Genomic DNA, 13,460 nt, shown 5'->3' on the forward strand with positions numbered 1-13,460 from the left:
AGAAGCCCACTTCAATAGGATTGTGTTAACACGATCCCGGTTCTTAAAGGGCTAATTACATCCTCCAGCCTATGTAGGGAAAAATAAAACTGACAAATATATGTTTATTTATATAGCTTAGAAAATAATCATTTTAAATGGACAGAGTTATAGGCTCCGGGCTACAGCAAGATTCAATTGAGCTCCGAGAAATACATTCATGCAGTATTATAACTTTCAACACACAACCTTGCAGTGACATCATTTATGACCCCTCCTTCCTCTATTTCCTACAAACGTGGCACTATCTATTCTTCATAGGCAATACAGCCAAACCTGCACAGAGACATTCCTTTGCTTCATAAAGAGGCCCCTCTTGCATTCCCAGCTCAAGCACCCATCTTCTCAATTTTCTGTTGTAGAAAAATAACACTGTAAAGAAATGGTTGTTCTAATATATATATATATATATATATATATATATATATATATATATATATATATATATATATATATACAGTATATATATACACAGTCACCTCCAAAGTTATTGGCACCCTTGATAAAGATGAGCAAAAAAGGCTGTATAAAATAAACAACACAGGTAATGAGCTATATTTTATGCTCAAATATATGGGAAAACCATATTCTTTTATTCATTCACAATTGATCAGAGAAAAAGTTTTTTTTTATTAACAAGTAATAAAAATGTTTCTCAAAAAGACAGGTGTCAGATCAAACAAAATTAAATCTGCATTAACATTTTACTTCTTTAAGTTCATCTCAGTCTTAAGGAACTGTATTGTGGCCTTCCATGTCTTCCTGTTTCACTGGGGTATAAAAATGGGAAAAGGCCAAGAACTCACAAATGAAAAGAGACAGATGGTCGGTGACCTTCATAAATCAGGCAATGGGTACAAAACAATAGCTAAAAAACTAAATATACCACTTACCACTATTAGGACAATAATTAAGAAGTTCAAATCAAAACCACTGGAACAGTGGTAAACTTGCCTGGTAGAGGACGCAAGTGTATCTTGCCCCCACGCACAGTGAGGAAGATGGATCGGGAGGCAAAGGGAAATCTAAGGGCCACAGTTGGAGAATTACAGAACTGGCACGCCACTTCCATACCAATAGGTTATTTGGAAGGGTTGCCAGAAAAAAAGCCTTTATTGAGAGCAACCAACAGTAAGCACCTGGAGTTTGCTAAACGGCATTGGCACTTCAATTGGAACCGGGTGCTATGGTCAGATGAGATGAAAATAGAGCTCTTTGGCCATGCACACCAGCGGTGGGTTTGGCGTCGAAAGAAGGATGCTTGTGCAGAAAAGAACCCTCATATCTACTGTAAAATATGGTGGTGGATCTTTGATGTTATGGGGCTTCCACTGGTCCTGTGGCCCTTGTTAAGGTCAACGGCATCATGAACTCTACCCAGTACCAGGACATTTTAGCCAAAAACCTGGTTGCCTCTGCCAGGAGGCTGAAACTTGGCCGCAAGTGGATCTTTCAGCAAGACAATGACCCCAAGCATACATCAAAATCCACAAAGAAATGGTTAATTGACCACAAATCTCAGTCTCCGGACTTGAACCCCATTGAAAACCTGTGGTTTCAATTGAAGAGGGCAGTCCATAAGCGCAGACTGAAGGATATCAAGGATCTGGAAAGATTCTATATGGAGGAATGGTCTAAGATCCCACCCAATGTGTTCTCCAATCTCATTAAACATTATAGAAAAAGACTCAGTGCCGTTATCCTTGCAAGGGGAGGGTGCAGAAAGTACTGAAAACAAGGGTGCCAATAATTGTGATTTTTTATGGAAATACAGACGTGCTCAAATTTGTTGGTACCCCTCCACAAAAAATGAAGAATGCACAATTTTCTCTGAAATAACTTGAAACTGACAAAAGTAATTGGCATCCACCATTGTTTATTCCATATTTAATAGAAATCAGACTTTGCTTTTGATTTTTTATTCAACATAATATTGTAAATAAGAAAACAAATGAAAATGGCATGGACAAAAATGATGGGACCGCTAACCTAATATTTTGTTGCACAACCTTTAGAGGCAATCACTGCAATCAAACGTTTTCTGTAGCTCTCAATGAGACTTCTGCACCTGTTAACAGGTAGTTTGGCCCACTCTTCCTGAGCAAACTGCTCCAGCTGTCTCAGGTTTGATGGGTGCCTTCTCCAGACTACAAGTTTCAGCTCTTTCCATAGATGTTCGATAGGATTCAGAACAGGACTCATAGAAGGCCACTTCATAATAGTCCAATGTTTTGTTCTTATCCATTTTAGCTGTGTGTTTTGGGTCATTATCCTGTAGGAGGACCCATGACCTGCGACTGAGACAGAGCTTTCTGACACTGGGCAGTACGTTTCGCTCCAGAATGCCTTGATAGTCTTGAGATTTCATTGTGCCCTGCACAGATTCAAGGCACCCTGTGCCAGGCGCAGCAAAGCAGCCCCAAAACATAACTGAGCCTCCTCCATGTTTCACTGTAGGTATGGTGTTCTTTTCTTTGAAAGCTTCATTTTTTCGTCTGTGAACATAGAGCTGATGTGACTTGCCAAAAGCTCCAGTTTTGACTCATCTGTCCAAAGGACATTCTCCCAGAAGGATTGTGGCTTGTCAATATGCATTTTAGCAAATTCCAGTCTGGCTTTTTTATGTTTTTCTTTCAAAAGTGGAGTCCTCCTGGGTCTTCTTCCATGGTGCCCACTTTCGCTCAAAAAGCGACGGATGGTGCGATCAGAAACTGACGTACCTTCACCTTGGAGTTCAGCTTGTATCTCTTTGGCAGTTATCCAAATATATAGTATATCTTTTTCTACCATTCGCACTATCTTTCTGTTCACTCTGGGGTCGATTTTCATCTTGCGGCCGCACCCAGGGAGGTTGGCTACAGTTCCATGGACCTTAAACTTCTTAATAATATTTGCAACTGTTGTCACAGGAACATCAAGCTGCTTGGAGATGGTCTTGTAGCCTTTACCTTTACCATGCTTGTCTATTATTTTCTTTCTGATCTCCTCAGACAACTCTCTCCTTTGCTTTCTCTGGTCCATGTTCAGTGTGGTGCACACAATGATACCAAACAGCACAGTGACTACTTTTCTCCATTTAAATAGGCTGAATGACTGATTACAAGATTGGAGACATGTGTGATACTAATTAAAGAAACTAATTAGTTTGAAATATCACTATAATCCAATTATTTATTATCTTTTCTAAGGGGTACCAACAAATGTGTCCAGGCCATTTTAGAATATCTTTGTAGAATAAGCAATAATTCATCTCTTTTCACAGCTTCTTTGCTTTATTCTATGACATACCAAAGGCATGCAAGTATACATGATAAAATAGCTTTTAATTTCATCACTTTTCAGGAGGAATGAAGCATTATTTCAATGAGCTGTAAGGGTACCAACAAATTTGAGCACGTCTGTAAATTTATAATTTGAGAAATGTGTAATTTTGGTTGATTCCATTGAATCATTAATAAAGTCAAATATATTCCACATGTTGGAAAATTACAGTATAGCTCAGTACTGGTATTATTTATTTTATACAGTCTTTTTTGCTCATCTTTATCAAGGGTGCCAATAATTTTGGAGGTGACTGTATGTATATACAGTATATATATATATATATATATATATATATATATATATATACAGGTAGTGAACAAAAAATGGAAATACCAATGTAAAGTCACTTAATAGGGCGTTGGGCCACTATGGTATCCCGCTCTGTGGAGTTCTCGGTTCACGCGCCCCAGGTTGAAATTTGCAGTCAATTGATCTGCAGTTGCTCGCCTGTTTTGCCTTGCACTTCGAATTAATGCACGGATATCACGATCCTGGAGTATGCGCTTCCGCCCACTGTTGCCCTTTGCTGATGATGTCTTTCCCTCTGAGTTCCATACCGACATCACCTTAGACACCTTTGCTCGTGAAACATAAGCAAGTTGAGCTGTCTTGGTCACTGGAGCTCCTGCCAAACGCGCCCCAACAATCACCCCTCTTTCAAAGTCATTGAGTTCTCCTCTTGCAGCCATGTTAGCCATAATTATAGGCAACCAGGCCTGTCCAGCATGACCCTAAGCATGCTGGGATGTTATTTGCTTAATTAACGCATGAGTCACACCTGTGTGAAAGCTCTTGCTTTCAATATACTTGGTGTCCCTCATTTACCCAGGTGTTTCCATGTTTTGCTCACTACACTATTACAAAATCCCCACACCTAATTATGTGAGAATATAAATATTAACTTGGTCTGGCAGTGCATAAGCAAGTGCATTTGATATCTGTATACAAAGGGATGTTTTCTCATTGGAAGCGTGTTTGAATAAATGATAATGATCATATCATACCAATTTATTATTTTCTTTGTACGTTTTAATCAGGGTAAGCAGCCAGTCAATTTTCTGCCTAAAGCAGATTCAGATACAGTTTTTATATTTGAGTCATTTAATTAATTGCACCCTATAATATTTCATGGCCACTGAAGTGCTTTAATATTTAATTTAAATGTGTGAGCAATACTGTATTTCCTATATCTGTTAACCATTGTACCTGAAACACATATAAAAAGAGCTACTCTGTAATTATAGAACAAAACAGGCTGTATTTTCCGCTCACATGACTTTTGGCTTGTTTTCACACTGAAGCATAATAACAATAATAATAATAATAATAATAATAATAATAATAATAATAATAATAATAATAATAATAATAATAATAATACTTGTCTGTTTTATATCTTTTTTAAACCTAATCTTTGATATGCAGCAATCTACGAGCCCTCATGTGAAGCCTACAGACACACAGGGAGCACGTCAGGTTACTTTTCCATTGACTCAGATGGGAGCGGTCCATTGGGTCCCACCCTGGTCTACTGCAATATGACAGGTAAGCAGTACGTATAGGATACGTCTGCATGGTGTACTTGATTAACATAATTGTAAGATATTTCAATTAAATCATCATGTAAAATACAGTGTAATGTACTGGCCACTGCTTTTGCTTCTGTGTGCATCTACTGTACAATATCTCCCTGCTTGTGAAATACGTCCATCACAGCTGTCCTGCACTTCCATTAGTTATGTAGAGCTCACAAGTTAAGTTTTAAAAGAAGTTAAAGCAAAAAAAAACTTGTAGAAGGGGTGGGGATATTTCACGCTCCAGATATAGGAAATCTAAGCATAATTGACGTAGGGCATGCAGACTGAACTTTCTTTCAAAACAGCACATGTGATACCTATAAAGCAAATGGAATTTCCAGACAGGTAAGATGTATCAAATTATTGCGCTAGCTATAACTAGGGCCTGTAGTTTTGCCTGACTTTATACACTGTATGACCACTTTATTATGACCTGTACTTAATATTAGGTTGGGGCCACTGTTTGACCCGATCACAGCCATGACGTGACGTAGCATGGACTTCACATGGTGCTGGAAGGTGTATCGAGGGATGTTAATATATTCAGTCACTGATATTTCACGCAAAAGAAGTAGGCAGAGGATTGTGATGATGAATGTGTCATTCAAGTTCATCCCAAACATGCTTGTTGCTAGCTATGGAAGTTATGCTTCTCAAACCTATCATGCACAATTCTGGTTTGATGAACGGGTGCTTTATCACTGTCTGCAAACAAGTGCAGCATTGTTAGGAGAACCTGATACTAGGGGTGTGTCGAATACTAGTTCATTGTACTCGTTATTGTCTTTAACAGGTATTTATCGACAGGTATTCAATAAATCCATTCATAATGTGTTGATTTCAATTGAGTACCAGTCAATGGCAATTAGTCAGTTTATGACCTTGGTACGCTAGTAGAAATGTCAGCACCCTGGATGAGAGGAAAATAATCATCCAATCAGTTTTTAATACACTCAGTGTGGAATTTAATTGCAATTGATTGGTACTCCATTGGAAATGTGAGGGAGGACAGCTTTTCTTGTTTTGATTGGATTTATTAAATACTTGCCAATAAATACTTCTTAAAGACAATAATGTGTATATACACAATTTGGCAATGACAAATCTAAGCAGGTAGACATGCCCTAAACAAGTGGCCAGGCAGTGCTGAATCAGATAGATTTTCTGAGGTTTTCCACAAGCCCACCTCAGTGGTCATATTTTAAGCTGGTTACTTTACTTTAGAGGATCACATTAATGGTCCTCCAGTCAATTCCTAGGTAACTGTGGAGCTAAAGAATTCAGCAGTCCAATACTCCTTGTCGCCTTTTTTAAGCTTTCACTACAAGGCTGTTCCGTCATGGGACTTTAGTGTGTTCCTTCTCCTGTAAATAGGTTCATTTAACACTAACAAATCATGCAGTAGCTGGTACTGAAAATAAGAATGTGGCAGCTCATTAATCAGAGAACTGACATATCTGGATTAAGATCGATAAGGTTTCCAATGGCATGCCTTATGTTGTGAGGTAGGCCATATACTGTAGTTTTACGATTGAGGACTTCTTTCTACCCTCAGCTATCTAGATGAATTGTGAATAGCACAGAGCTATTATACTTTTTTGTCTTTTTGTCTGAATATATCTAAGCAAAATAGATAAATTAGATACATAAAAAGCATAAGAAGGTGAACATACTTGTAATGCCTTCATAAATATCATGACGGTATTAGTCAAAATGTTTGTTTCTCTATGAAGTTAAAAAATGAAGTGAAAATAAGGTGCAAGCACATTGTGACAGCTAATGTATGCAGCTCGGGTATGCAGATTAGCTCACATTTTAACAAGGAAATAATACAACATTAGCTGTAATATATTTAACAATAAATTGCTCCTAATTATCAGAGCATTAATAGCGTAAGCCAGAATTAAAACAATGTTGGTTTCTTATGTTTGAGAAGATAGGTAAGGGTTTTATGGATAAGAAATACCTGCTGTTTCTTAACAAAAAGCAGTCTGTGCATGGTTAATCAAACCCATTTTTTAAAATTGTGGCTTCACAGGGGTATTGTTTATTTTTAAACTGTTTCCTGTGCCTATCATTGTAGATGATAAAGTGTGGACTATGATGCATCACAACAACATGGAGCTGACCAGGGTCCAGGGTTCGAGCCTGGAGAAGCCGTATTCCATGCAGTTCAACTACAGCACCAGCCGAGAACAGCTGCATGCCATGGTGAGCGGGGCGGAACACTGCGAGCAAGAGATCGTCTATCGCTGCAAGAGATCCAGGCTGCTCAACACCCGCGGTAAGCAGTCAGGAGCCTGTCCCTTTACAGGGGTTTCTCAGGGTTGTGTGTGATCTTGCTTAGGCTCTCTTTGCTGTTCTGAAAATAAATGTGTAGGGGTCTGTTCAGCTGGTCTAAGCAACAGCAGATCTAAATGAGATAGTTACAATTTTTGTACCAAGGTTATGCAAATCAAAGATTAAACAGTGTAGGTCTCTTCAGTACATTTCTGTCTGTACAAATATGTTAAATTGCAAAGAGGGTCCTGCTTAGAGATTTAAAGGACAGTGTTATTTAACCATTTAGATCAATTGAATAGGCCCTATAGAGTATTACATACTGGACGTACAGATCTGTAACCTAAGTACAAAATGAATGGGATGGAAGAAGGGAAGGAAGAAAAGGCTCTTGCGGTTATAGTGTTAGATCGGTTACAGTCAGAATTTGAAATGGTTAGCTAAAAGTAGGCATAGACATAGACATTTCTGAAGGTATCAAAGTCGATTTGGGCTATATTTCTCCAATAAGAACAGCCTGTTAACCATTATTACAAACCCTGACATACTTCATGTTACTTGCCCTTTTACAGCCCCCCTGTTTAAAATCACCATGCAGCCGAGGCTCTCAGACACTTGTGTTCAGTTCCTTGGGGGCAAACCCATACATAGCTTGTTGTGAGCCAGAGAACCAATCAGAAATTAATCCTTCTGATCTCAGTCCCAGCTTTCTTATCGTATTGAAATTCTGAATGTACTATAGACTGTTGGCTAGCTAGAAACTGTTTTAAAAACAACATTGTACCCGTTATATTCTCTTTCACCCGATTATTATTATTTATTTATTAGCAGACGCCCTTATCCAGAGTGACTTACAATTGTTACAAGATATCACAATATTTTGACATACAATTACATTACTTTTTTTTTTTTTTTTACATACAATTACCCATTTATACAGTTGGGTTTTTACTGGAGCAATCTAGGTAAAGTACCTTGATCAAGGGTACAGCAGCAGTGACCCCCATCTGGGATTGAACCCATGATCCTCTGGTCAAGAGTCAAGAGTCCAGAGCCCTAACCACTACTCCACACTGCTGCCCTGAAATGCACATAGCAGTGTTCAGTGGCCACAGATAATATCTTTAATAAATTAACACTGCTGAATATGGACTACTTGTTAATGGATGAAACAGGCTGTATAACATAAATTGCAATACACTAAAAACTTGATAATCCGTAATTTGTCTTGTTCTGAACAGTGCTCTTCTCCCCTGTTGTCATAGAAAATGTGATTTTCAGCTCCCTGGTATTTACAGAACAGTGCAGTACTGTGTGTTATATATTTATTGAATCATATATTTTAGGAGGTTTCTTCAATGGGAAAGTAATTAGAACAATTTCACAGTTGATTTGATAATCAAAAAATGTGATTATCCATACTTCCCCTCACCCCCAATTAGTTCACATAACAGAGGTTTTATAATACTTCATCAGTATTCATTTAATATAAAAATATAATGTAAATGTACATAATAAGTTAATGTATTTATTTATTCATGTATTTATTTATTTATTTATTTATTTATTTATTTATTTATTTATTTATGTATGTATTTATTTATTTATTTATAATTAAACATATTTATTTATTCATTTTTAAAATTGGGCACAAAATATCCTCTACATGTTTAACCCCTGTATTTGTTAACAAATGGTTTGCAACTGATTGATAATCACTAACCATTAGTCGGTGGAAAGAAATCCAAGCATTGTTTTGAAGTGTTAACCCAAAATCAAAATATGATAGGCCTTCTCTCTACCAAGGAGATGCCTTTTTTTATAAATATATATACACTGGAGGTCAAAATTATGGGGACACTATTCACCCTCTAAAAGAAAATGCAACAGGGAATATGCTTTGCTGGCATTTTACTGCAAACTTTTCTCATCAAAATACCCCCCTTGTTAGCAATCACAGCTGCACATACTAGGCATTCTCACACAAATTTAACATTGTATCTCCATCTATTTTGTCCATTCAGTCCTAATCATCTCACAGAGCATATTTATGCTGGCTGCCACTCTTCTTTTTCACTCTCCTATCAAGCTCATCCTATAACATTTCAATGGTGTTAAGGTCAGACGACTGGAGAGGCCAGCGCAACGATTTCAAAACCTATTGTTCGTCTTTCTGATTCATGTAATTGAGGTTTCACATGGCGGAGCTATGCCACCTGATAGTGTTTATTGACAGAGTTAGTAAACATATACACATGGAGAGAGGGGCTCCGCCTCTTCAAGGCCCAACATTTACTTGATCGATAGACACGATAAACAGGAGGGGTGCCACCGTCTTTGCGGTGTCCCGACATACGAGAGGGGCACCGTCTCTGAGGTTACCTGACATACGAAGAGGCTCGCGAACCGGAAAGAAAAACATGAATTAGTATTGATAACACAAAAGAGGTTCCGGCTCTTCCTGACCCAACAAATACAGTAGGGGGGTTCCGTCGTTGAGGAGACCCGACAAACAGGAGGGGGGCCACCGTCTTTGAGGTGACCCGACATACCAAGAGGGGCACCGTCTCTGAGGTTACCCGACATACGAAGAGGCTCGCGAACCGGAAAGAAAACATAAAGTTAGTATTTGTTAAAACATATAATGCGTGGTGTTCCGCCTCTTCGAAGCCCAACATAATAGAAGGGGGGTTCCGTCGCTGAGGAGACCCGACAAACAGGAGAGGGGCCACCGTCTTTGAGGAGACCCGACAAACACGAGGGATGCCACCGCTTGGGGTCCCTCACATAGAGGCATCAGACCTGAAAGAAGAATCCCAAAAGAAACATACATGCAGATGGAAGGGTTTGGCCGGGGGTCCCCTCTGACTCATGGAGAACCCTCCTCTATGAGGTAAATGAAGCGGAGCTTAACAAAGGGTTGGAGAAAGTGGAATCACTAACCCCCCAAAAGATGGACCCCCTGCTCCCCGCTGACGCAACGTGAAGAAAAAGAGAGAACCGCCAATGCATAAGAAAGAAGAAAAAAGAAAACATTTAGACGAAAAAAAACAAACACTTAACGTGACAAAGGGGTTAGTAGACTGTACCCTAATGACTATGTGAAGACCCTCTGCACAGTGGAAAGAAAAAAAACCCTTTTAATTTAATTTCTTAGGGGGAAATCTTTGGTGGCCCAGGCAGAAAGGTCGTCCCCACTCCGGACATACTAGCAATGGACTGATGTGCGGAGGATATTTCAGATGATGAAGAACGAATATAAGTTTCAACTGCTGATGAAGTCCAGCGCCCCATATTTTTAATTAAATGCTGGTTAATGTTGGCTTTTGCAGCTGAAGTAGCTGCCCTTATTCTAAATGAATGAGGAGTGTAGAATTGCGAAGGAAGACCTGCTCTGGATACCACGGTGGAAAGGTGTGTTGAAAACCAATGCCTTGATACAATGAACCGGCTTGAATTGATAAACAAAGGGTCGGAGGATGAAATGGCCTTGCGTTCTGCAATGTACTTCAACATGGAAGTGAAGGGACACAGAGGAGAGTTGATCTTAGAAAGCTGAATACATTGTCCTTGCCACAGTTGATCTGTTTTTGAAATGCGAAGAAATAAGATGAAATGAGAATCTGGGATGAGCTTGAGGTCACTGCAGCGGATACCGAGGGTAGGAAAGCTGGCAATAGAAGGAACTGTATATTCAGAACATCTCAAAAACCGAAAAAATGCAGATAGACATATGACTTCCATAGTTAAATCATCAAATGGAGAAAAACAGCCATGGCGGAGAATTGAAATCAAGTTACTGAGAATGTCTATAGAAATAGGCAGGCGAGCAGAAGAAGGAGCCGGAGAGCCCTTGGAAATTCCTTGTAAAAGGAGACGAACCGCTGGAATTGATAATAGAGTTGGGGAATTGATGGACATCAAGCGAAATTGATGCTGAATTCCTGACAAATATAGTCTGAGTGTAGCTGGTGCCAGATGTAGAGAGTCATTTGCATGCACTATGAACGCCATGATCCAGTCCTGGTTGAATGGAGTAGGATTAATCCTGCTTTGTAAACAGAAAGTTACATAACATGCCCAACCTATAGAGTACGAGGACCTGGTAGATGGGGCAAGTGCTGATGCCATGTAATCTTGAGCTGAAATAAGAAGTTTATTAATAGTTGGATTTAGTTGAAAATCAGCTGATTGAACTGTGGCGTTGCTGCTGGATATTGCAGAGCTGTAGGCAGCAAACTGTGGAATTTGGAAATCTGTAAACGAGAAAGAGCATCAGCTGCATTATTAAAAATGCCCGCTAGGTGGCGAGCTTGTATTAGGAAATTATTAGAGACTGAAATCCATACTAGCCGCCGCAGCAATTGCATGATAAGAGGGGAAGAGGAACGTCCTTTATTTATAATATGCACTGTAGTTGAATTATCACAGTAAAATAGTATTGATTTCTTAGACCAGAGATGACCCCATAGCTGGGCAGCTGCTACTATTGGGTATATCTCTAGCAGAGCTGTGGATTTTAGATGAGGAGATATGTTCTCGATTTCCTCAGGCCATGTACTGCAAAACCATTGATTGTTAAATAGACCTCCGAATCCCAGAGATGAGGCATCAGTAAATAAAGCCATATCGTGTGGAGCTGAAATGAAATCATCATAAAACATAGAGAGACCGTTCCAGTGCTGAATAAGCGCAGACCACATTTTAATATCTTTCCTAGCTTCTGAAGAGATATTTATATAGGAGTTCAGATTTTTTGCTGTTGATGCCAGCGCTAGCAGTCGAGATATAAACGTCCTCCCCTGTGGAATGATAAGTATTGCAAAGTTAAAGTAACCCAGCAATGAAAGCAGTGCCCGTTTTTTAATTGTTTTACTGATCTGAAAATCCTGAATGAGCAAATGAATATGGTTAAGTTTAGACTCAGGCAGGCTGGCTTCAAACTTTTCTGTATCTAGAATGATTCCAAGGAATTCCAAAGAATGAAGGGGACCGATTGATTTCTCTTCTGAAAGCGGAACGCCAACTTCAGAAAATAAGTTTTTAAGATTTGAAATCGCTTCTGCTGGTGCATCTGAAGGAGGAGAAATTACTAAAAAATCGTCCAGCAAGTGGAGCAAGAATGGGACATGATAGACATTAAGAAGAATCCAGCATAATGCTTCCGACAGGATATCAAATATCTTCGGGCTGCTGCAGCCGAAAGTCAATTGGGTGGCAAAATAAAACTTCCCTTCCCAGCATATACCAAACAGGTGACGGAGAGAAGGATGGATTGGCATTACTTTAAATGCGTCTGATATATCTGCTTTTGCTAACCAGGAACCACGACCTGCTAATTTAATTGAATGTATTGCATCTGCAATAGTGATGTAATGCAGGGAAAATTGATCTTGGGGAATTAATGAGTTAATGCTGCTGGTGCTTGACCCCCGTGGTGCTGATAAATCAATAATGAGACGCTTTTTTCCTGACATTTTCCTCGTGGCAATGCCGATAGGATTAATTCTATATACTGGAAAAGGAGGAGCTAAAAATGGACCGACTATAAATCCTTTTTTAATTTCTTTTTCGATGAGAGACTGCACTGATTTTTGCTTTTGAACAGAAGAAGGAATTTGAGTAAGACCGGTTGAAAAACCATTTTTTAATCCGTCGATCAGGTAATTAATTAAGTTACTGTCGGGATGATTCTGTAATTTACTTGATAACACCGGGATGTTTATAGGAGTAAAGACTGTGAGCATCGGGTAAAGTCACTTGCGTTTTAAAGGGCAGATTGAATTAGCGTGAGCATCTCCGCAATTGCTGCACATGTGGATAAAATTGCATTGCCTATTCGAACAGAAGCCAGTATTGAAATTGTTGCAGAAAATCTAATACTGCGCCCGTATTTGTCTTTCCTTGTGGATTGATCGAGGGGAGCTGAAGAATGTATAGGATTAGGTACTGAAGATCTGTATGAATTAGCGGCGAAACCGGGTGATTTAGAAGTTGATGCAATTGCAGCTTTAGGGCAGAGGGATGTTGAGTGAGCTGTTGAAGTGCAGACCCCACATGCGTTAGCTCTTAGACCACCAAAAATTCTGTTAAATAGATCTGTGTCGGGTTGTGCCCAATTGATGATGTGATTATCTGCTGCCAATATCGCTGCTGCTTTTGCAGAGAATGCTTTATGATACTCAAAAAACATAGTCCCCCCGTATCTGACAGACAGCTCCACGATGTAGTATTCGTAGG

At 39.2% G+C, this 13,460-nt stretch overlaps 1 protein-coding gene across 2 annotated transcripts in view; it reads left to right on the forward strand.

The window, feature by feature from the left end:
• Window positions 1–13,460, forward strand: part of LOC117427084 (contactin-associated protein-like 5) — a 400,337-nt gene that overhangs the window by 285,783 nt on the left and 101,094 nt on the right. For both annotated transcript variants that reach the window (XM_034045447.3, XM_034045448.3), the window contains exons 12-13: window positions 4,789–4,908; window positions 7,024–7,224. In XM_034045447.3, coding sequence (XP_033901338.3) covers window positions 4,789–4,908; window positions 7,024–7,224 — 321 coding nt within the window. The remainder of the gene's footprint in view (window positions 1–4,788; window positions 4,909–7,023; window positions 7,225–13,460) is intronic.

The sequence above is a fragment of the Acipenser ruthenus genome, chromosome 11, assembly GCF_902713425.1.
Source record: "Acipenser ruthenus chromosome 11, fAciRut3.2 maternal haplotype, whole genome shotgun sequence".
NCBI lineage: Eukaryota > Metazoa > Chordata > Actinopteri > Acipenseriformes > Acipenseridae > Acipenser > Acipenser ruthenus.